This window comes from Nerophis lumbriciformis, linkage group LG11 (assembly GCF_033978685.3).
Source record: "Nerophis lumbriciformis linkage group LG11, RoL_Nlum_v2.1, whole genome shotgun sequence".
In the NCBI taxonomy this organism is placed as follows: Eukaryota; Metazoa; Chordata; class Actinopteri; order Syngnathiformes; family Syngnathidae; genus Nerophis; species Nerophis lumbriciformis.
In genome coordinates this window covers 3,148,937-3,173,795 of record NC_084558.2, presented here as the reverse complement: position 1 = coordinate 3,173,795, position 24,859 = coordinate 3,148,937, and the positions used below count along the sequence as shown (strand labels likewise).

Genomic DNA, 24,859 nt, shown 5'->3' with positions numbered 1-24,859 from the left:
GTTAAACCACCAAAATGATCCCCGAGCGCGGCCGCCGCTGCTGCTCACTACTCCCCTCACCTCCCAGGGGGTGAACACGGGATGGGTCAAATGCAGAGGACAATTACACCACACTTAGTGTGCGTGTGACTATCATTGGTACTTTAACATAACATTGAGAGGTGGGACAGGCGAAAACAAACGTCACAATAGCTATATAAGCTACAGGCACATTTGGACATGTTTGCTGAAGAAAAACAAAATAATCCAACCTACAGCTGCCACATCTGTAGCTCAGCGTTTTTCAACCACTGAGATACAGTCTGGTGTGCCGTGGGAGATGATCTAATTTCACCTATTTGGGTTAAAAATATTTTTTGCAAACCAGTAATTATAGTCCGCAAATAATGTGTCGGTGCTGTCTGGAGGTCAGCAGACTTGCCACGTTATACTCTTCCATATCAGTAGGTGGCAGCAGGTAGCTAATTGCTTTGTAGATGTCGGGAACAGCGGGAGGCAGCGTGCAGGTAAAACGGTATCTAATGCTTAAACCAAAAATAAACAAAAGGTGAGTGTCCCTAAGAAAAGGCATTGAAGCTTAGGGAAGGCTATGCAGAACGAAACTAAAACTGAACTGGCTACAAAGTAAACAAAAAAACAGAATGCTGGACGACAGCAAAGACTTACTGTGGAGCAAAGAGGGCGTCCACATGACATGACAATCAACAATGTCCCCGCAAAGAAGGATAAAAACAACTGAAATATTCTTGATTGCTAAAACAAAGCAGGTGTGGGGAATAGCGGTCAAGGAAGACATGAAAATACCAAAAAAAGAGAAAAAGTCACCAAAATAGGAGCGCAAGACAAGAACTAAAACACTACACACAGGAAAACGGCAAAAAACTCAAAATAAGTCACGGAGCGATGTGACAGGTGGTGACAGTACACCTACTTTGAGACAAGAGCTATAGTGGTTATGGTTTAAAGTCATATCCAACAATTGCGACAACGACTTTTTATTTTCAATATCAGCTGCTGAGTTTAATTTTTTAATGATTTCTGCTGGGGGTGTGCCTGGGCATTTTGTCAATGAAAAAAATGTGCCTTGGCTCAAAAAAGGTTGAAAAACACTGCTGTAGCTAACTGACGGCTAGTTGGCAAAGCTTTATTTTAAGATATGTAGCAAAGCCGGACTTTTTGTGTATTAGTGGCATGTCTATGAGGAAGGTTTTTCCTTCATGAAAACCCAGAACGAGGAACGGTGACGACGTCATCTTAAAGTCTGGTTCTTTCCCCTGCTTTCAGGTGAGACCTTCTCAGAAAACTTCAGCCACATGGAAAGATGTCAGCCCTGCACAAAATGCACGGGTCTCTTCCGCATGGAGACGCCGTGTACGGACGACAATGACGCCACTTGCGTGTGCAACTACGGCTACTACCTGAACAACCTCTCGCAGAGGTGCGAGCCCTGCACCAAATGCCCCGAGGGCCAGGGCATGCTGTACAGCTGCGAGTTGGACCACGACACGCAGTGCGAGGAGTGCGGCGGGGACATGTACTCGGACCAGGAAAGTTCGCGGGAGCCCTGCATCTCGTGCACCACCTGCGAGGAGGAGGAGGAGTTGCAGGCCTGCACTGCGTTCACCAATACCATTTGTCAAGGTAGGACCATTTGATGGTGAAGTCTAAGGATAAGCCAGGGTGGGCGGTGAGATGTCACGGGGGGCCGTGAGAGGCAGGGGAGTGTCTTTATTCAAGCTTGAACAATACACAAGCCTCTGGCTAGGTCAGGGGTCGGCAACCCAAAACGTTGAAAGAGCCATATTGGACCAAAAATACAAAAAACGAATCTGTTTGGAGCCGCAAAAAATTAAAAGTCGTATATAAGTCTTATAATGAAGTCAACCCATTACGAAAGTGTCTATATTAGGTATAATAGCCTACTATCAAAATGACTACGTGTCGCAGGCTGAAGCAAATATTTGTTGACAGAAATGTTGAGATTTAATATTTATTACACCTGTTTTTACAACATTATATACAAAGAGGATAAAAGTAAAGGATATGAAATGAGCTCAAATATAGCTACAAATGAGGCTTAATGATGATGCAGTGTGTACATACGGCTAGCCTAAATAGCATGTTAGCATGGATTAGCATGCAGTCATGTACTGACCAAATATGCCTGATTAGCACTCCAACAAGTCAATAACATCAACAAAGCGCACCTTTGTGCATTCACGCACAGCATAAAATGTTTGGTGGACAAAATGAAACAAAGAAGGAGTGGAAGATTTTACATGTAAAAAATATGGTGAGTTCAAGAACCGCCGAAATTAGTAGGACAAAACGATGTTCACCAAATGCTCTCATCAGTGAAGCATACACAAACATATTAAAGTGGGCTTTCTAACAATTGGGAAAGTTTGTGTCATGTTTGTCCTCAAAAAACATATATAATTTTCACCCATCTTTTTCCATTTTCAATCCTTTTTTAAAAATGCTCCAGGCAGCCATTAGGGCGGCACTAAAGAGCCGGATGCAGCTCGAGAGCTGCGGGTTGCGGACCCCCGGGCTAGGTGGTAGCATCGCTCAAAGTAATCAACAGTCTGCCTGTTTAACCCAATAGAAGAAGTACACGCCCTTCCCACGCAGGGTTCGATCTTACCGCCACACATCCCTACTCATTGAGAGTCGAGCACGGGAGCCTGTAGGCCAGGCTATCCATTCACTATTGGCTTAACAAAGTATCGCACAGCTGAGCCAGCTGGCATCTGTTACATACAGATGGCACAAACAGATAAATAAACATGATCAGGCTCTTAATAATGCAGTATTTCAATTAGGTTCTCATCGTTCACTTAAAAGAGCCGTTCAAAAGATTTGGCTCCTTTGTGAACTACTCATTGGAAATGGAAGGTGTTTAACCGAATCAACACTGGATTTCGTATACACCAGTGGTGTGCCGTCAGGGCCAGCAAGGCCTTCTCTGCTGGCCTAACATAACCAGAAATCATGATCATAAGTAAAGATACAATTATTTTTATCTAAAAGTATTCACATTCTCTTCATGTCATATGATGCTTGTTCCAGTGCTGTTGTTTTTAGTTTTAGTTTGTATCCAATCAGAATTCAGCTAGCTTATGTTGCCATGCTGTACGAAATCTGCAAGATTGGGGCACATACAGTTGATCGATAATTGCGACAGCCAATCAGATCACGAGTTGTTGTCAGTAAGGCCTTCTAGCTAGCCTAAGGTTTGTCGCGTAGACCTGTATCCTTCCTCTTTGCGTCGTAGATCTCGGGTCAAGACAAAATCTTCCTGTGGATTACAATACATAAAAGAAACCGACACCTTCATGTCGCTTCCCATCCTACAATTATTCTGACAAGGTTGAACGTGACATTTACGCGTCCTGTGATTGGATACTCATCGGGAGCGTTAGCGGATGAATTTGAGAACATAAGAGTTGAGAGACAGTTGCGATAGCCAATCAGATCACAAGTTGTTGACAGTAACCTATCTAGGTAGCCTGATGTTAATGAGACTGTGATTGGATACTCACTTGTCATTCACAAGTTGCAATTTAGCAGGAAGCAGGAAGTGTTGCACCATAACCCACAAAGAAGGAGAACTAAACGTTGATTAGGTGGCAGACGTTTATTGTGTTTAACCAAGGCCATTTTTCAAGAAGGATATTTAAAGAGAAACTACATCTTGTGAGACCATGTCGGCCAACCCCGGAAGCTAGCTCAGCTGTTCTGGCGACGAAATGCTTGCCATTTCCACTCGAATAAGCCGACGACGAGGGGTATCGCTGGCTTACACGGCGTTGAACTCACAATAATTGTGAGTTCAAATACTTCATTTTTTCACTTTTAATATGTTTTTTGCAATTTAAATTTTGACAGTACCGCATAAGATCTGTTTTAATCGCTGATGCCTTTTAATTGATTTTTAAATGCACCAGAAAATAACCCGTACTGTTGATGTGATTAGGGCGTAAATGTGTTCCTGTACAGTATATCTCCAGCAATGGGCATGTGGTGACATCAATGATGGTATTCTGAGAGGTAATCTTTGAAGTCGGACATCACTGAAGGCCTAGGTGGGAAACGCACGGCCCGCCACTGGTATACACCCATAGGGGTTTGGAAACTTTTAGCAAGATTGGTGGAATAACATGGCCGCCATTAACCATTCATTCATCCCTTTTTCTACCGCTTGTCCCTCTCGGGGTCACGAGGGCCTGGAACCTATCCCAGCTGCACCGTGGACAAGTGGCCACCTCATTGCAGGGCCAACACAGTCAGTCAAACAACCTACCAAATCAGGCAAAACATCTTTGGGACTTAACAACGAACTACCCGTAAGTCGTTGATGATTTTGTAACGACTATAAAACTTTGAAGATATCTGTAATACGTGTGTGCTAGCATGTGTTCGACAGCATTTTGAGTGCAGCCTAAATGGGGCTTCACAATTACAGTCATGCGAGAAAATGAGGGTATGAAGTCACTCAGTTTAAACATCTTCATGACCAAGTTGAATGAAGGACTAAATGCCTGAGGCCATAAATCCAAACAATGTGACAGCATATTTGCGGCCAATCAATGTACGTACAGTACGAAACACTGCTCGTCGACATTGTCAGCCTCGGCCACATCATCTCGAAGTGACACTATAGTCATTGTTGGCCTATTGATCCATGAAATGCCATCTTGTTGTCTTCGGTGATGCGTCTCCATCCGAAGGACACAAAGACCCTTTCTCCAGGAAGTTGAGGGATTACAGGAAGGTCACATCCCTGAACTGTGGTCTGAATTTCCTTTTATATCACTGCACCCTGTGGGTATCACGCTTCAGATCTCAAATTCCTCACGGCTGCCATCAGCCGCCGGGCCGTTCCGACGACCCGTTGCTTGACCGATTAAATCAATGCTTTTGTGAGATGACAATGAAAGGAGTCTGTTGATCAGCCATGCGGCGTTTGGGAGGGTGTTGTTATCGGAGTGAAGTCACAAGCATGAGGCTCAGGCTGAACAGAATCCAGAATTGAGGGCTTTGGGTTTAATCCATTGTGGCTACGATGTCTTTTTGACATAACAGCCCTCTTCACATTGTGAACTTTCACACAAGCTATGTTCTAGCAGCAATATGCTTCCTTAGTGCTTAACGAATGGATTTGAGCCACACATAAAGTACTTTGCTTAAACCGAAAACTAACAAACAGAGCTAAAAACACAGCTAACATATAGAGCTAACTAGTGTTGCCAACTTGGTGACTTTGTAGCTAAATCTGACGACTTTCCAAGTCCTCTTGGCAACAGCTAATAGTGAGAAATCCAGCAAGTATTTCCAGTGTTATTGGAGGCTTTTCTTGTGTCTTGGAGACTCTTGATTGATTGACAGTTTTATTAGTAGATTGTACAGTACAGTAGATATTCCGTACAATTGACCACTAAATGGTAACACCCGAATAAGTTTTTCAACTTGTTTAAGTCGGGGTCCACGTAAATCAATTCTGAGGTCCAGACTGCAAAAGATCTCGCTTTAAATCACTGCAACGTCCCAATCGTTTGTTAATGAGCCAATCAATAAATTTGATTTATTAGTGCAGTGCAATAATTTGATACTCTTGTATTTAACAGTCCAGAACAACATTGAATTAAATTGAAATGACACAAACTAAAAATCAACACAAAAAAGTTCCTTTGCTATTCCAATCATGCTTAGCATTTTTTAAACTCACTTTTTATCTCTCCCACAACTTTATTTCTCTCTCCTACAGCATCCATTGCAAGACATTATGCAAATGAGGCGATGATGTCATCTAGCGACTTTTATGACAGCCAATAGCTACTTTCCTTACTGAGGCGTTGGCAACACTGGAGCTAACAAACAGAACATGCAATATTGATTGTGTCCTCTGCAGATATATTTGTCCTCGGAAATAAGTCAAGTGGAGAAAAACATCTTTGTATGATGCGTTTAAGTTCAAATGTAGCAAAGGATATGAGAAAGAAGTGCCTTGTTGCTAGAATTTAGAGTTTAAAAGTGGTTTTAGTTAGGCCTACTGGGAACATGCAATTTTGCGTGTATGTAGCTTTAATGCTAATGAGCTAGTGAGTCAATGGATGTCGGTGTGACTTGTGCAGCCATTTGAGACACTTGTGATTAAGGGCTATATAAATAAACTTTGATTGATTGATTGGGGCGTTGGCAACACTGGAGCTAACAAACAGAGATAACATACAGAGCTAAAAAGAAAACTAACAAACATAGCTAGCAAACAATCAATACTGGGGCCAAAATTGTTGAATCTTTATACAAACAATATTTGTTAGTACCGTATTTTTCGGACTATAAGTCGCAGTTTTTTTCATAGTTTGGCCGGGGGTGCGACTTATACTCAGGAGCGACTTATGTGTGAAATTCTTAACACATTACCGTAAAATAACAAATAATATTATTTAGCTCATTCACGTAAGAGACTAGACGTAGAAGATTTCATGGGATTTAGCAATTAGGAGTGACAGATTGTTTGGTAAACGTATAGCATGTTCTATATGTTATAGTTATTTGAATGACTCTTACCGTAATATGTTACGTTAACATACCAGTTGGTTATTTATGCCTCATATAACGTACACTTATTCCGCCTGTTGTTCACTATTCTTTATTTATTTTAAATTGCCTTTCAAATGTCTATTTTGGTGTTGGGTTTTATCAAATAAATTTCCCCCAAAAATGCGACTTATACTCCAGTGCGACTTATATATGTTTTTTTCCTTCTTTATTGTGCATTTTCAAGCAGGTGCGACTTATACTCCGGTGCGATTTATACTCCGAAAAATACGGTATTATTCGCAGATGACACGACTACTTTTTGCTCAGAAGAGAACACGCAGAAGCTTTACAAATTAAATTTACCATTAAAAATGGTTTGACAAAAACAGACTATCCTTGAATTTTAGTAAAACTAAAATAATGGTGTTTGGTAACAGTAGAAGAGAAAGTCAAACACAAATACAAATAGACGGAGTAGACATTGAAAGAGTAAAATAAACCACATTTTGGGGTGTAATAATAGACGAGAAAATGAAATTGAAATCTCATATAAAAAAATGTGCAACATAAGGAGGCAAGAAATATTTCAATGAATAAAGCAAAAATACATTTTGGACCAAAAACCACTCCATATTCTCCACTGCTCGCTAGTATTAACATATCTGAGTTGTTTTGCAGAAATATGGGGGGGAAAACTACAAAAGTACACTTCATAACTAACAGTTAAAATAATACATAATGTTGGCTATAGAGAACATACAAACCCTTTATTTTTTTAATCAAAAATATTGAAATGTAATGTTTTGGTACATTTGCAAACAGCTACAACTAAACAAATAAGTCAACCAATGTACTAACATGACCCAGTTTAAGTGATGTTCAAATTAAAAGTGCTTAAAAGTACAAGGAACAAAAATCTTGAGAAATACCTTCAACCTTATTGAAAACCAGATATTCTTCATCTCAGTACGTTAATCATGACTGACTTCATTATCTATTGCAAGAACTGCTGTTCTAATCATTCACTGACGTAATTGTTACAAAAAGAAGACAGTAAATGAACATATGTACTTGTAAAAGTGGGAAAGGGGTAGGATTAAGTGAGCTTTGCTTCTTCCAACTCCTTTTCCGACATGTTTTAAAGAGAAATGATATAAAATGATGTGATGTATCATATTGTAAATGTGTATGTGTTCGAAATATGAACTCAACTTAACAGAGCTAACATGACGTAACTCTGCTTTAACACTGGTGACATTTTGAGCTGAAGTGAACGAGACCAGCACTTGCAAGCAGACTACAAGGCAGCAGTTTTTTGATACAGCTCTTGTATTGCAGTGTTTTTCAACCACTGTGCCGCGGCACACTAGTGTGCCGTGAGATACAGTCTAGTGTGCCGTGGGAGATGATCTAATTTCACCTATTTGGATTAAAAATATTTTTTGCAAACCAGTACCGTAATTATAGTCTGCAAATGATGTGTTGGTGTTGAGTGTCGGAGCTGTCTAGAGCTTGGCAGAATAACCGTGTAATACTCTTCCATATCAGTAAGTGGCAGCCGGTAGCTAATTGCTTTGTAAATGCAGGTAAGAAGGTGTCTTATGCTTAAACCAAAAATAAACAAGAGGTGAGTGCCCTTAAGAAAAGGCATTGAACCTTAGGGAAGGCTATGCAGAACGAAAGTAAAACTGAACTGGCTACAAAGTAAACAAAAACAGAATGCTGGACGACAGCAAAGACTTACTGTGGAGCAAAGACGGCTTCCACAATGTACATCCGAACATGACATGACAATCAACAATGCCCCCACAAAGAAGGATGAAAACAACTGAAATATTCTTGATTGCTAAAACAAAGTAGATGCGGGAAATATAAGGCATGAAACTGCTACAGGAAAATACCAACAAAACAGAAAAAGCCACCAAAATAGGAGCGCAAGACAAGAACTAAAACACTACACACAGGAAAACAGCAATCAACTCCAAATAAGTTAGGGTGTGATGTGACAGGTGGTGACAGTACACCTACTTTGAGACAAGAGCTATAGTGATGCATGCTTGGTTATGCTTTAAAGTCATATCCAACAATTCCGACAATTACTTTTAACTGTCAACTGAGTTTATGATTTCTGCTGGTGGTGTGCCTCCGGATTTTTTCAACTCAAAAAGGTTGAAAAATACTGTTGTATTGGATACTATTGATAAAGTGTCCATTAAAGGTTATTTGAGGTATGAGTGGCTGGACATCCTAAAACCATTGAGGATCCATCTTTAATGCAACTGATTAGGATCTCAATCTAAGAAGCCAGAACTCCACCATACATCCTTCGGATAACAACGCGACGAATGCTTGCTTTTCCAGCCATGATCGCTCCAGGCACCTTGCTGCACAAATCCACATACGTTATCCCTCGCTCTAACCAAATCAGGAGCTCTTTATTCCCCACGTAATCTCTTTAGCGGAGCACTCGCGTTATCACAGCCTGCGCATCTGTGGCGCTGCCAGACGTCCGTGTGCATTAACCGAGTCAGACGACACCGGCCTGAAGGCAGTGAGTCGGAGGAAAGGGAGGAGAGAGGGAGAGCCGCCTGTGTAAAGGCAAGCTGTAACTTGAGATCATGGCTGCGTTTAAGGCGGAATATCCCTTTGAATAACCTGGAGTTTAAAGCGGTTTATAGCTCCTGTATTTGGTCTTGGATTGAATTTACAATTGACAATCCAATTTCCAAAAGGCATTACTTGACTTGTTTTAAAGGTTTTTGCAGGGCAAACAGGCACTGTGGTCAAATATGTTAATGACCACCAGACTTTGTCATGCTACACCCGCAGTGTGGAGGTTCTACTCTGAACACAAGATGCTTATCAAGACGCGGTTCACTCCACCGAAGGCCGTCAAAGCCAGGTCAAAGGTGCAAGTTCACCAGAGACCTCTTCTGTCTAAGGGTTATTAGTATGTGTATGAACTTCCCTTGGCGGTATTAAGCCGACAACACAAGTAGTCCCAGGTCTTGACAACACAGGCTCAACTGGGGTTTCTTCAAAATAAGTTGACATTTCCAGCAAATGACATCTGCAACGCCTGCTATGATGCGCACTTAAAATGCTTTGGAGGATATGCTAGCATACACGTAATATAAACTTGGATCAGTTGTAGACAAACGGTCAATAGCTTATGAGAAATTAGTTGCTCAGCCTCCAAGATGTGTGTTTTTAACCAATTTCGCAAAAATTGTAAGGTATTGTACAAAATTTTGCAGTAATTTGGTTAAACACAATAAAGTTACAGTGGGGGACCAAATAAGCGCTCAACAGTGTGTGCATATTATAAAATTGCGTGCACTATTCACGGGCGTGTTGTGATGATGTGTCTGTAATGATCAACAAGCAAGAAAATGCATGTTGCAAAAACATTTTTACACAGGAGATGCAGTACATCCCACATATTCTTATGAAATTACAGCATTATTAGTCATCAAAAATTCTACACACAATACTCCATAATAAAAATGTAAGAATTAAAAAAAAGAATAGATCCTAATTTGTAAGAAAAAAAACAAAAAATCCTCCCAAAAAATGATTATTCATGCATAGAGACATCCTGAATGAAAACCAACGCTTCCCAAACCAACCTGATGGTGCTTGAGAGGTGCAGCAAAGAGGAACGGGCAAAGAAGAATAGGTGAAAGTGCCCAAAGATAGGTGTGCCAAGCTTGTGGCATTGTATTCAAAAAGACTTGAGGCTGTAATTGCTGCCAAAGTTGCATTAACAAAGTATTGAGCAAAGGCTGTGGCTACTTACAGTATGTACATGTAATTTTTCTGTTTAAAAATTAAAAAATTCACATTATCATTTTGGGGTATGATGTGTAGAATTTTTAGGACAAATGTGTATTTCATTTTCCCGGGGGATCCCGAGGCGTTCCCAGGCCAGCCGGGAGACATAGTCTTCCCAACGTGTCCTGGGTCTTCCCCGTGGCCTCCTACTGGTCAGATGTGCCCTAAACACCTCCCTAGGGAGGCGCTCGGGTGGCATCCTGACCAGATGCCCGAACCACCTCATCTGGCTCCTCTCCATGTGGAGGAGCAGCGGCTTTACTTTGAGCTCCCCCCGGATGACAGAGCTTCTCACCCTATCTCTAAGGGAGAGCCACGCCACCCAACGGCGGAAACTCATTTCGGCCACTTGTACCCGTGATCTTGTCCTTTCGGTCATAACCAAAAGCTCATGACCATAGGTGAGGATGGGAACGTAGATCGACCGGTAAATTGAGAGCTTTGCCTTCCGGCTCAGCTCCTACTTCACTACAACGGATCGATACAGCGTCCGCATTACTGAAGACGCCGCACTGATCCGCCTGTCGATCTCACGATCCACTCTTTCCTCACTCGTGAACAAGACTCCGAGGTACTTGAACTCCTCCACTTGGGGCACATACAGTTGATAGATAATTGCGACACCCAATCAGATCACGAGTTATTGTCAGTAAGGCTTTCTAGCTGGCCTAAGGTTTGTCGCGTAGACCTGTACCCTTCCTCTCCGCTTTGTAGATCTCGGGTCAAGACAACATCTTCCTGTGGATTACAATACATAAAAGAAACCGACACCCTCATGTCGCTTCCCATCCTACAATTATTCTGACAAGGTTGAACGTGACATTTACGCGTCCTGTGATTGGATACTCATCGGGAGCGTTAGCGGATGAATTTGAGAACATAGAGTTGAGAGACAGTTGCGATAGCAAATCAGATCACAAGTTGTTGACAGTAACCTATCTAGGTAGCCTGATGTTAATGAGACTGATTGAATACTCACTTGTCATTCACAAGTTGCAATTTAGCAGGAAGCAGGAAGTGTTGCACCATAACCCACAAAGAAGGAGAACTAAACGTTGATTAGGTGGCAGACGTTTATTGTGTTTAACCAAGGCCATTTTTCAAGAAGGATATTTAAAGAGAAACTACATCTTGTGAGACCATGTCGGCCAACCGGCGATGAATGGGGAAATGCTCGCCATTTCCACTCAAATCAAACGACTACGAGGGGTACCACTGGCTTATACGGTGTCGAATGGGTGCTACAAATTGTGAGTTCAAATATTTAATTTCTTCATATTTAATGTTTTTTTTTTGCAATTTTAATTTTGACCGTACCACATAAGATGTTTTTTAATTGCTGATGCGTTTTCATTGATTTTTAAATGCGCCAGAAAATAACCCGTTTTGTATACTGTTGACGTGATTCAATACTCAGTAGTGCGTAAATGTGTTCCTGTGTAGTATTTCTCCAGCAATGGTCATGTGGTGACATCAATGATGGTATTCTGAGAGGTAATCATTGAAGTCGGACATCACTGAAGGCCTAGGTGGGAAACGCACGGCCCGCCACTGAAGAAACGCAATCCTCTGCGCTGGAGCTTAGATCAGTTTTGCGTGCCCTATCAAGTTTGCAAGTGTATTATTAGTACCGTATTTTTCGGACTATAAGTCGCAGTTTTTTTCATAGTTTGGCCGGGCTCCAGTGCAACTTATATATGTTTTTTTCCTTCTTTATTATGCATTTTCGGCAGGTGCGACTTATACTCTTAAAGATATGCATGTACCGTATTTTTCGAAGATCAGGCCCTAGTGTTTTGTGACATTGGGTGACAAATTTCAAGTTAATATAACTTGTCGGATATATGAAGAAGTCCAATTTTAGGGTGAAATGACAACATTAAAGGGATAGAAGACAGGGTGTTCGAGGCGTGACGGAGCCGAGTCCATTTGGTTATAGAACTGATGGGAGTCGTTTCCTTCCTGAGTTTTCTTGACCTTAACAATCGACTGCTCCCGTGGGTGGGGGCGCAGACCTGACGAGGGGGAGGTCTTGTCCTTTTACTTGTGGGTGTATGAGGATTGCACCAACAAAAAGACAAATGGCAAAAGTAAAATGCCAGGGACATTCCACTCCATTAGCACATCAATAAGCGTGAGTCAGCACAGTCACTTATTGTGCGGCTGCACGTCTGCAGGCTTGTGCCACCTCTGACTCCGGTCTTCTAGTCAGGGGTGACCTTTTTGCTTCAACCCTTTGGCTGCCTCCTTCGCACACTGTGAGTATTGTCATGAACCAGGACGTGAATCGCTCCCTTGTGGTCAAAGTATCCCGACGTCCCGCAAAAAAAAAAAATCTGTTCCCCCCCGCATTCTGGGGGGACATTTTCGGAGGTATGAGAGCGAGGGTTTGGCGAGGTCCGAGGGTGACCACAACACTTGCACTCCGGCTCGTGCCTTCGGTCATTTTGCTGCCAAAGTTACGCTCGAGCTTTTGTCCTCGTGAGGATTTATGTGCTGAAAGACTTTTGTCTGTGCCAAAATATGCCTCTTTGTAATGACATCACACATTGCTGATGGACATTACATCGCTGCCCTCAGGCTGGAAGCGAGCACTGCACATATTCAACTTTTTTTCTCATTTAAAAAGAGATCATTAATACTTTTTTTTTTTTAAGTACAGTCACTATGTTGACATCAGTCAGCCAGTCTGAGGGGCATCAACATCAACAGGTTTGACTGTAATGTATAAAACTGAAAAGCCCCAAGTCTATTAGAGAACAAATTAAATAAATATATACAGTAAAAAATACAAATCACACACATGTATATATATAGTATATATATATATATATATATATATATATATATATATATATATACACACACATAGTTATGTGTGATTTGTATTTTTTACTGTATATATTTATTTAATTTGTTCTCTAATAGACTTGGGGCTTTTCATATATATATATATATATATATATATATATATAAATGTGTATATATATATATATATATATATACGTATATATATATATATATATATATATATATATATATATATATATATATATATATATATATATATATATATATATATATATATATATATATATATATATATAGGTATATATATATATAAATGTAAATGGGTTGTACAAACGTACTTGTATGCAACAAGCCGGCGGCGTTTCTGGGTGTTGTTGATAAATACAGATGTACTGTATTTTTCGGAGTATAAGTCGCACCGGAGTATAAGTCGCACCTGCCAAAAATACATAATAAAGTAGGAAAAAAACATATATAAGTCGCACTGGAGCCCGGCCAAACTATGAAAAAAACTGCGACTTATAGTCCGAAAAATACGGTAGTTACTGACAGTGGTTTTCTGAAGTGTTCCTGACCCCATGTGGTGATTTGCTTTACACACTGATGTTGGTTTTTCATGCAGTCTGAGGGATCGAAGGTCACGGGCATTGGTTTTCGGGCCTTGCTTACGTGCAGTGATTTCTCCAGATTCTCTGAACCTTTTGATGATATTACGGACTGTAGATGGTGAAATCCCTAAATTCCTTGCAATAGCTTGTTGAGAAATGTTGTTTTTTAAACTGTTCGACAATTTGCTCACATTTTTGTTGACAAAGTGGTGACCGTCGCCCCATCCTTGTTTGTGAATGACTGAGCATTTCATGGAAGCTGCTGTTATACCCAATCATGGCACCCACCTGTTCCCAATTAGCCTGTTCACCTGTGGGATGTTCCAAATAAAAGTTTGATGAGCATTCCTCAACTTTCTCAGTCTTTTTTGCTACTTGTGCCAGCTTTTTTGAAACATGTTGCAGGCATCAAATTCCAAATGAGTTAATATTTGCAAAACATAACTGTGACGATCTGTCACTGTTCTCCCGCAATGCAGACGGACCACTCGGTGGCGTGCAGGTGAAAACATGATTTAATTCTCAAAATACCAAAGTAGTACAAAACAAAACGGAACACAAGGCGAAGGCACAACGTGTTGATCGCACTTGGAGCTAATGCTACTTCTTAGCATGGACTAGGGACAAACAATACTCAGGTAACTGTGGCATGAAACAAACAAGACTTACACAGCATGGCATGAAGAAAACACTTAGCATATACTAGAGACAAGGCAAAACTCACGGAGACAGGTTGCATGAAGCGAACAAGGAAGCCAGACTGAGCGTGGCAAGCAAGGTGAATAAAAAGCTCTCTGATTGGTGGTTGACAGCAGCTGAGCGTGCCGACCACTAACCAGAGGCAGGTGAAAACAATAAGCAGCCATGGCAACCAAACCAAACTCAGAGGTGTCACAAACAGGAACTAAAAGAGTCCAAAACTAACAGAAAATAACAAAAACATGATCCGGACCACGGATCATGACAATAACAATGTTTTCCATGTCGAATGTTAAGCATCTTGTCTTTGCAGTGTATTCAACTGAATATAGGTTGAAAAAGATTTGCAAATGATTGTATTCTGTTTTTATTTACAATTTACACAACGTGCCGACGTCACTGGTTTTGGGTTTTGTATATCAGTGTTTTTCAACCTTTCTTGAGCCAAGGCACATTTTTTGCGTTGAAAAAATCCGGAGGCACACCACCAGCAGAAATCATAAACTCAGTTGACAGTTAAAAGTCATTGTTGCAATTGTTGGATATGAATTCAAACCATAAACAAGCATGCATCAATATAGCTCTTGTCTCAAAGTAGGTGTACTGTCACGACCTGTCACATCACGCCCTGACTTATTTTGAGTTTGTTGCTATTTTCCTGTGTGTAGTGTTTTAGTTCTTGTCTTGCGCTCCTATTTTGGTGGCTTTTTCTCTTTTTTTGGTATTTTCCTGTAGCAGTTTCATGTCTTCCTTTGAGCGATATTTCCCGCATCTACTTTGTTTTAGCAATCAAGAATATTTCAGTTGTTTTTATTCTTCTTTGTGGGGACATTGTTGATTGTCATGTCATGTTTGGATGTACATTGTGGACGCCGTCTTTTTTCCACAGTAAGTTTTTGCTGTCGTCCAGCATTCTGTTTTTGTTTACTTTGTAGTTAGTTCAGTTTTAGTTTGGTTCTGCATAGCCTTCCCTAAGCTTCAATGCCTTTTCTTAAGGGCAATCACCTTTTGTTTATTTTTGGTTTAAGCATAAGACACCTTTTTACCTGCATTTACAAAGTAATTAGCTACCGGCTGCCACCTACTGATATGGAAGAGTATTACACGGTTACTCTGCCGAGCTCTAGACAGCACCGACACTCAACAACAACAACACATCATTTGCAGACTATAATTACTGATATGCAAAAAAAAATTTTTAACCCAAATATGTGAAACTAGATCATCTCCCACGGCACACCAGACTGTATCTCACGGCACACCAGTGTGCCGCGGCACAGTGGTTGAAAAACACTGTTGTATATCATCTATTTCGAGCAACCCTAAGACTGAGCCAACAAGTCGTTTGGACACCGAATTCCGCACGGGCAAAATGACTGATTTGTCACCTGCAATGTTTAGCTGCACAAAAACCCAGATGGTATACGAAAACCAACAATGTTTGGTGGAAAACTGAATCACACGAAAAGTGGGGCGAATGAAAACCGAGGTACCCTTGTACAGTCTTATATGTGGGTTTATATGGTGTCTTGGGACTTACTCGTAATCACCTTACTGGTTTCAGTCTGTGTGTACTGAGTGTGTAGACTTTTTAAAGGGGTTGGATTTGATGAGCCTTGAAATGTGTGCATGAATAATAGAATGCATGCATGTGTGCTGTGGGCGGTAGGTCATCCCACATAAATGCAGCCAATCCCGGGAGCAATCTCAAGAAGAAGAACGGGGTTGAGGGCTCTTGGCCAAAAAAACATCAACGTGAGAATGCAAGTTTGGCTCATTCAACTTTAACCGAGGCATGAAAGGACCTTGTCAGAAAGAGTGTTATAGCGAGGCTGGCCACACCCACTCATGAAAAGCTTATTCAGGTGTTGACATGCATGACCTTGTCCTATGATTACACACACGTTGAAGAGGCACCACCTTGCAAGTTAATGTGGGGACAACTCATCCGTGTATGCAGCCTGAATGATTTTATTTATGACAATACGGGATGCGGTGTTCAAAGTTGTTCACATGACTATGAATTTCTTCTCGTCTTGAACTACTCCACACAAAAGAGTGAACATTTGTCAAATCATGCAGACAGAAGAATAGATAATAGCGAGCTAGCCATGTCTTAAAGCAGTGGTCCCCAACCTTTTTGTAAATGCAGACCGGTCAACGCTTAAAAAGGTGAAAGTGTGTGGGGGTAATGTTATTTATTTATTTTTTTGTCATAAAAAAATACAATTATGTGTGCTTACGGACTGTATCCCTGCAGACTATATTGATGTATAATGTAGGAACCAGAAATATTAATAACAGAAAGAAACAACCCTTTTGTGCAAATTTTTTTTTAATTTCTTGTGCGGCCCGGTACCAATCGATCCACGTACCGGTACCGGGCCGCGGCCCGGTGGTTGGGGACAACTGTCTTAAAGCACCTCTTCCTGAAGGCGTTAGTGTTATAGTTTCGCCTTTATCGTCAGTTTTTAGGCCAAACTGCGTCCATTCTCCCTTTTCTGTCTACACACTGTGTCTGCTTGTAAGTACTCCGTGATAGTGCGCTGCCGAAGACACTCCTCTGCTCTTAAACTCGTCATAACGTGACGGCGCGCCGTCATGCCTGTTAAAAAAATAAATAAATAAATTGGAAACCGGTACTTTTCAAACAGAGTATTAAAGTTAAAGTTAAAGTAGCAATGATTGTCACACACACACACTAGGTGTGGTGAAATTTGTCCTCTGCATTTGACCCATCCCCTTGATCACCCCCTGGGAGGTGAGGGGAGCAGTGAGCAGCAGCGGTGCCGCGCCCGGGAATAATTTTTGGTGATTTAACCCCCAATTCCAACCCTTGATGCTGAGTGCCAAGCAGGGAGGTAATGGGTCCCATGTTTAATAGTCTTTGGTATGACTCGGCCGGGGTTTGAACTCACAACCTACCCATCTCAGGGCGGACACTCTAACCACTAGGCCACGTCGTCATGTCCGGAAAAAAATGTAACGGTATTTTTCAGAAGCAGTATAACCGTTTTTGATTCATTAGTACCGCGATACTATACTAGTGTGTCCTGGGCAGGACGTTAAAGTGCATCCGGCAGTGGAGGCTCCTCTATGGGGTCTTGGGGCACTAGGAGGTTAACTACTTTACTATTGTTACCCCAGGTGGCCCTTGGCAAAGGCCTAGTACCTGAGGTGAGAGATACGGTGAAGACCTCAACGGCGGAGCAGGCGGAAGACGGTAGACTTAAGAACTACCACAACGGCTGCGATGGCGGAAGAAGGCTGAGCATTTGGCTCCTCTGCCCAACATAAAGTCCGTGCAAGTGTAACTACTGTCGAGACAACAGAGATGAAAGAAAGCAGAGTGAGAAAGAACAGATGCTGAAAAAGACACTGGGGTCGATAAAGGCGATGAAGTTACTGCGCTGCGCTCTTGGGTTTCTCTGCTTGACCTCCACGAGTGCTGATCACATTTTGTCGCAGAGCATACACGCACTTACACACACACACACACACACACACACACACACACATACATATACAGTCAGAAACATGAGAGTTGGTCACGGGAGGAAGTAAATGCGAAAAAAGGATGCTTGCTGTAAACATCACTGGCATGACAATGGTTATTAGTGGAGCTGCTTTGGGCGGGTCTTCATATACAGTACAGGCCAAAAGTTTGGACACACTTTCTCATTCAATGCGTTTTCTTTATTTTCATTGTAGATTGTCACTGAAGGAGTCAAAACATGTGGAGTTATGTACTTAACAAAAAAAGGTGACATAACTGAAAACATGTTTTATAGTCTAGTTTCTTCAAAATAGCCACTCTTTGCTCTGATTACTGCTTTGAACACTCTTGGCACACTCCTGCGCAAATGTTACACACTAATGTCAGACCCCACAAGGTATATACTTCAATCAATCAATGTTTATTTATATAGCCCTAAATCACAAGTGTCTCAAAGGGCTGCACAAGCCACAACGACATCCTCGGTACAAAGCCCACATAAGGGCAAGGAAAAACTCACCCCAGTGGGACGTCGATGTGAATGACTATGAGAAACCTTGGAGAGGACCGCATATGTGGGTAACCCCCCCTCCCCCCTCTAGGGGAGACCGAATGCAATGGATGTCGAGTGGGTCTGACATAATATTGTGAGAGTCCAGTCCATAGTGGATCCAACATAATAGTAAGAGTCCAGTCCATAGTGGATCCAACATAATAGTAAGAGTCCAGTCCATAGTGGGGCCAGCAGGACAACTTACTCAATTCGGTGGTGACTCGGCTGAACGCTCCAAAGTTACGACGTGTGTTTTGGAGGGAGCATTTATCTGTGTGAGAAATTTCAAGCCAATCTAACTCAGGGGGTTAAATAACAGCGCCGCAACATTTCTCAACGAGCTATTGCAAGGAATGTAGTGATTTCAACCATCTACGGTCCGTAATATCACCAAAAGGTTCAGAGAATCTGGAGAAATCACTGCACGTAAGCGAGGATATTACGGACCTTCGATCCCTCAGGCGGTACTGCATCAAAAAGCGACATCAGTGTGTAAAGGATATCACCACATGGGCTCAGAAAACCACTGTCAGTAACTACAGTTTGTCGCTACATCTGTAAGTGCAAGTTAAAACTCTACTATGCAAAGCGAAAGCCATTTATCAACAACACCCAGAAACGCTGCCGGCTTCGCTGGGCCCGAGCTCATCTAAGATGGACTGATGCAAAGTGGAAAAGTGTTCTGTGGACCCCGGACTGTTGAACAACTTAAGCTGTACATCAAGCAAGAATGGGAAAGAATTCCACCTGAAAAGCTTCCAAAATGTGTCTCCTCAGTTCCCAAACGTTTACTGAGTGTTGTTAAAAGGAAAGGCCATGTAACACAGTGGTAAAAAAGCCCCTGTGCAATGTGTTGCTGCCATTAAATTATAAGTTAATGATTTCTCAGTTGGAACATGAAATATCTTGTCTTTGCAGTCTATTCAATTGAATATAAGTTGAAAAGGATTTGCAAATCATTGTATTCTGTTTTTATTTGCGAATTACACAACGTTTTGGGTTTTGTACATATAGTATGCCTAAGAAACCCCAGAGGAGGGCAATTGGTCATTTCCCAGACAAACAGTTCCCCGTCAGCAGTTTTTGCGTGTTTTTACATGAGTCATCCGCTCATACCGGTTGTTTTGAGTTTCCGCTTTTATGATTTTAATGACAAGTTCCATCGTTGCGGGAAAAGCAACAAACCCCCCCACCCCCAAGCCTGCGGTTTGCAAGTGGTAACTTAAATAAAAGCCTTGTTGGAGTCCTTCCTATTAGGCTTCCAAATACGGCATTAATAAAGCAGATTTTTCATTATACATGGCCTTTTTAAAGTCCATTTGAAGTGTATTGTCTGTGCACCGTTAAAAGATGCTGAGCTCAGCGTGGGGTGGTGCAACCCCTCCAAGGCCGACGTTGTTAAGGAAAGGCACTTAAGGCCCTTTTATAACTGTTCATCTTAGACGTATGGAAAGATGGGGGTCAGATAAAGGCAATCTAAATGAGTAAAAAGGACATAACCAGCTGGGCGAGACAAAGAAGATATTGAGTTACCGTTTTTGTAAGGCAAAACAAAACAGGTTTAAAGCAAAAAGCTGCCAAATGAGCATGACTGATTGTTGAGGAAGGAAAGCAGTAAAAGGGGAAGAGAGGATTGAAGGGTATAAAGGATGGGGAGTGGGCTATCGCGCAAGACAAAGAGGATCTTTGTCAGTGAATGGTGTCTGGTTTCAAGCGGGCAAGAAGACATGGGAAGGTAAATCAATACACTCGCAGTGCATCACAAGAGCCCAATGTGTTTCCGTGCAGATTGCAGATTGATGTCAGAAAAAGTGGTTGAAATGAAAGTCTTTCAAGTGATGCTGGAGAAATCAATGGCTTTGAAGAGTCGCCGTAAAACCAGCTAAAAGCTCACCACGGCGCACAAAAACCTTTCATTTCTAATGTTTTCGTCTCACTAGCCAGTAATGACCTTCCCGCACCTCTCTCTTGAGGTATGTATGTATACATATTTATATATACTTATATTTCCCATTCCAGGGAAATGAAGCGGTTGGTGTTGTTGAGTAACAGTAACGGTAAAAGTGGGTGACGGCGGCGAGGTTCCCACAGAACATCTGCGCTCAGCGTTAATGGCAGTGGAGCTGGACTGGATGAACACATTTGCTTCTTAATGGTCCCCCAGGAGGGGAGATGACCTCGCCGTAATATACACGCAGAGGACACAACATTAGATACACATGCACGGTCTAATGCAGGGGTCGGGAACCTTTTTGGCTGAGGGAGCCATGAAAGCCAAATATTTTCAAAATGTATTTCCATGAGAGCCATATAATATGTTTTAACACTGAATAGCGTGCATTTTTAAGTAAGACCAACATTTAGGTCTCTTATTCTTTTTCATAAAATTGTTATTCTGAAACTAACCAATAATAAATCAAATACTTCTTATCATTGATGCGACTTCTTAAACGGATGGATAGGTTCAATTGAATGAGAATGTTTTATATTTTGAACGTTATTTTTAACACCGTGATTAACAGCGGAATTAATCATTACTTATCATGTTAAGCAATGTCAGCTAAGATTGATCGGAGAGCCAGATGCAGTCATCAAAAGAGCCACATCTGGCTCTAGAGCCATAGGTTCCCTACCCCTGGTCTAATGCAAAGGTTCCTGAATTTGTGCAGGGTTCATGAGTGAATAATCATCAGCTCTAATTAGAACCGGGTTTTAAAACATTGGTATTAACAGCTGATGTAGTTTTTTACTCGCTCGGTAAGATTTGTTATCTTGCTGCTGTCTTGTGGTCTGTGTGATAGCCATCGCTTAAAAACGTGTTTTCGACACATTCACGATTTAGGTCACCTTATTAGATCATGAGTAGGAATGGCTACCAATCAAAATGTGGGCAACGAGTCACATAAAATCGAACGGTACCATATTTCAATACAGGTCCGTTTGCAAACGTGACATCGGCGCAAGCACTTGGCCGGGAAACAAGCAGTATAGCACTCCAAGCAGACTCAGCCGGCTTGCCTCCTAATTTTACCAGTAATGTAAAGAAGGCACTCAAAAACAAAAGTGCAAGGCTACACTTTTTAGATGTGCTACCCTAGATTCAAATGTTTTATTGGATTTGGCATTGACATGCTTAAGATTAGCATTAGCAATTTAGCGTGGTGATTTTAACACTTACAAATTTGGTAATGAAAACGACAAGTCAGATGCACATTACAATCAACTTAAGGGCAACAGACCATAGACTATACACGACTGCACTATAACGTCTTGGAATTGCAACTGCACGCAAAGTCTACAATCTAATACTTGCAAATGACATTCAGAAGTGTAAGAAAACTACATAATCATCTCTAATCACATTTCAGTGTCAAATGTTAACTAAAATATGCAGATTTTCAACAATCGCACAAAAGTTCGGCAAATATCGATAACCATGTACTGGTAATAGGTACCGTATCAACTGAAATGTGAACGGTACCTATCCCTATAGTGTACATGAGAGTCCAATTTAATGTAAAATATGAGCCGTTTTGATACCAGCTGTTTATTAGGGTCATGTGTAAGCTGGAGCCTATCCCAGCTAACTTTGGGCAAAGACAGGGTACAGCCTGGACTGGTCACTAGCCAGACATATAGACAAACAGCCATTTACACCTACGGATGATTTAGTACTAAAATGCATATTTGTAAAATACGAGGGGAAGAAAAACCTGCACAGGGAGAATATGCAAACCTCCCGCAGAAATGCCCGAGCGGAGATTCCAACCCTCGATTTCCTGACTGCGAGTCCAACATGCTACCTTTTTGCCCACTGTGCAGAATTGTACTAAAACAATGACCAACTAAACTTTCAACATTAGAGTGAAGATTGAATGCAGGGGTGTCCAAACTGCGGCGTGCCAAAGTCTTCAGTGTGGCCCGCGAGACATCAGAAGTTTAACAAGAAGATTGGCCCGCAGTGTTTGTGCCTAATTATGATCAACTGTGAATTGGATTAGGCCAGACTTGGGCAAATTAAGGCCCGGGGGCCGCTTGCTTTTCAATCTGACCCGCCGGACATTCCCAAATAGTTTTTTTAGATCTTTAAGATGGAAACTGTAGCTGCCATTATGATGTGCAGTCATGTTTTCATATTACCGGAAGTCTTGAACTACACTAAGTATTTCAATGGTTGGAATCTGCGCTTTTGCATGATATACTAGTTACTATGGTCATCTAATTAGTTACTATGGTCATCTAATTAGTTACTATGGTCATCTAATTAGTTACTATGGTCATCTAAGTCACAGCAGCTCAGACGAGGCACCAAGCAGTGTGGGTGGGGAGCGTTTCCACAGAGTGTGAAATGCGTATGTCAGGGACAGACGCGGAAGGAGATTTTTACAGCAAAGTTCTAAAGCTTAGTGATGTATCAGATTGTAAGTGGGTTTATTTTTTACCCGTTCATATTTTGCTGAGTTTGTTGCATTTTTGTGGCGTTTCGCTTGATTGTAAAATATGTCAATCGAGAGGGTGTGTGACATGTTCATATGTTGTCAATATTCAGTATTTTATCTTTCATAGTTCAAATCCCATATTCTTTATTTTCATGTACATTCAAGGTGTCTCATTCAGTAAACAAATTTAAAATTCCATTCTGTTTTTTAAGGCGGTCATTATTGTTTTTAGTAGAGATGTCCGATAACATCGGCCTGCCGATATTATCGGCCGATAAATGCTTTAAAATGTAATATCGGAAATTATCGGCATCGTTTTTTTTATTATCGGTATCGGTTTTTTTTGTTTTTTGTTTTTTTTTATTAAATCAACATAAAAAACACAAGATACACTTACAATTAGTGCACCAACCCAAAAAACCTCCCTCCCCCATTTACACTCATTCACACAAAAGGGTTGTTTCTTTCTGTTATTAATATTGTGGTTCCTACATTATATATCAATATATATCAATACAGTCTGCAAGGGATACAGTCCGTAAGCACACATGATTGTGCGTGCTGCTGCTCCACTAATAGTACTAACCTTTAACAGTTAATTTGACTCATTTTCATTAATTACTAGTTTCTATGTAACTGTTTTTATATTGTTTTACTTTCTTTTTTTATTCAAGAAAATGTTTTTAATTTATTTATCTTATTCTATTTAATTTTTTTTTTTTTTTAAAAAGGACCTTATCTTCACCATAGCTGGTTGTCCAAATTAGGCATAATAATGTGTTAATTCCACGACTGTATATATAGCGGTATCGGTTGATATCGGTATCGGTAATTAAGAGTTGGACAATATCTGAATATCGGATATCGGCAAAAAGCCATTATCGGACATCCCTAGTTTTTAGCATTCAATCAGACATTATTGTGAGGTTTTGTATTAGTGTTCCTAAAAATAGATATACCGGCCCGCAGACACATTTGTTTCTCTAAATGTGGCCCCCCCGAATCAAAATAATTACCCAGGCCTGGATTAGGTTAATCTTGCTGCCCTGTGGTTGGAGATGTAAACATCGCTGGTCAATGACCATGAGTTTAATTTGAAAGGGGCCTGTGCACAGCATCAACTTATATGACCCAATCCAAACAACTTTTCACAACGTAATCAATTCATGGTAATGGAGTTATGTACTTAACAAAAAAAGGTGAAATAACTGAAAACATGTTTTGTATTCTATTTTTTTCAAAATAACCACCTTTTGCTCTGATTACTGCTAAGCACACTCTTGGCATTCCCTCGATGAGCTTCAAGAGGTAGTCATCTGAAAGGGTTTTCATTTCACAGGTGTGCTTGAAGCTCATCGAGAGAATGCCAAGAGTGTGCAAAGCAGTAATCAGAGCAAAGGGTGGCTATTTTGAAGAAACTAGAATATAAAACATGTTTTCAGTTATTTCACCTTTTTTTGTAACATGTGGTCATTCATAGTTTCGATGCCTTCAGTGACAATCTACAATGTAAATAGTCATGAAAATAAAGAAAACGCATTGAATGAGGAGAAGGTGTGTCCAAACTTTTGGCCTGTACTTTATATAGTATATTAATATATACATAATATTATTATAATATGTATATGTGCACATATATATGTAAAGACTAAATATACGTGTGTGTGTGTGTATACATATATATATATATATATATATATATATATATATATATATATATATATATATATATATATATATATATATATATATATATATATATATATATATATACATACATATATATATATATATTTTGTTACTTTACATGCAGTCAGCTTTCGGCCCCGGCCAAAAATGTTTTGCCTAATGCGGCCCCCAACTCAAAAAG

General features: G+C 40.8%; 1 protein-coding gene and 1 long non-coding RNA gene across 3 annotated transcripts in view; one reads left to right on the top strand and one right to left on the bottom strand.

Annotated features, from left to right (window-relative positions):
* LOC133611010 (uncharacterized) overlaps positions 1-24,859 on the bottom strand; it is a 62,818-nt gene that overhangs the window by 21,546 nt on the left and 16,413 nt on the right. The gene's annotated exons all lie outside the window — the stretch shown is intronic.
* The window catches only part of ngfrb (nerve growth factor receptor b), a 66,824-nt gene that overhangs the window by 35,643 nt on the left and 6,322 nt on the right, over positions 1-24,859 (top strand). For both annotated transcript variants that reach the window (XR_009815949.1, XM_061967841.1), the window contains exon 3: positions 1,285-1,641. Coding sequence is in view for 1 of the 2 variants with exons in the window: in XM_061967841.1 (XP_061823825.1) it covers positions 1,285-1,641 (357 nt within the window). In the remaining variant the exon portion in view is untranslated. The remainder of the gene's footprint in view (positions 1-1,284; positions 1,642-24,859) is intronic.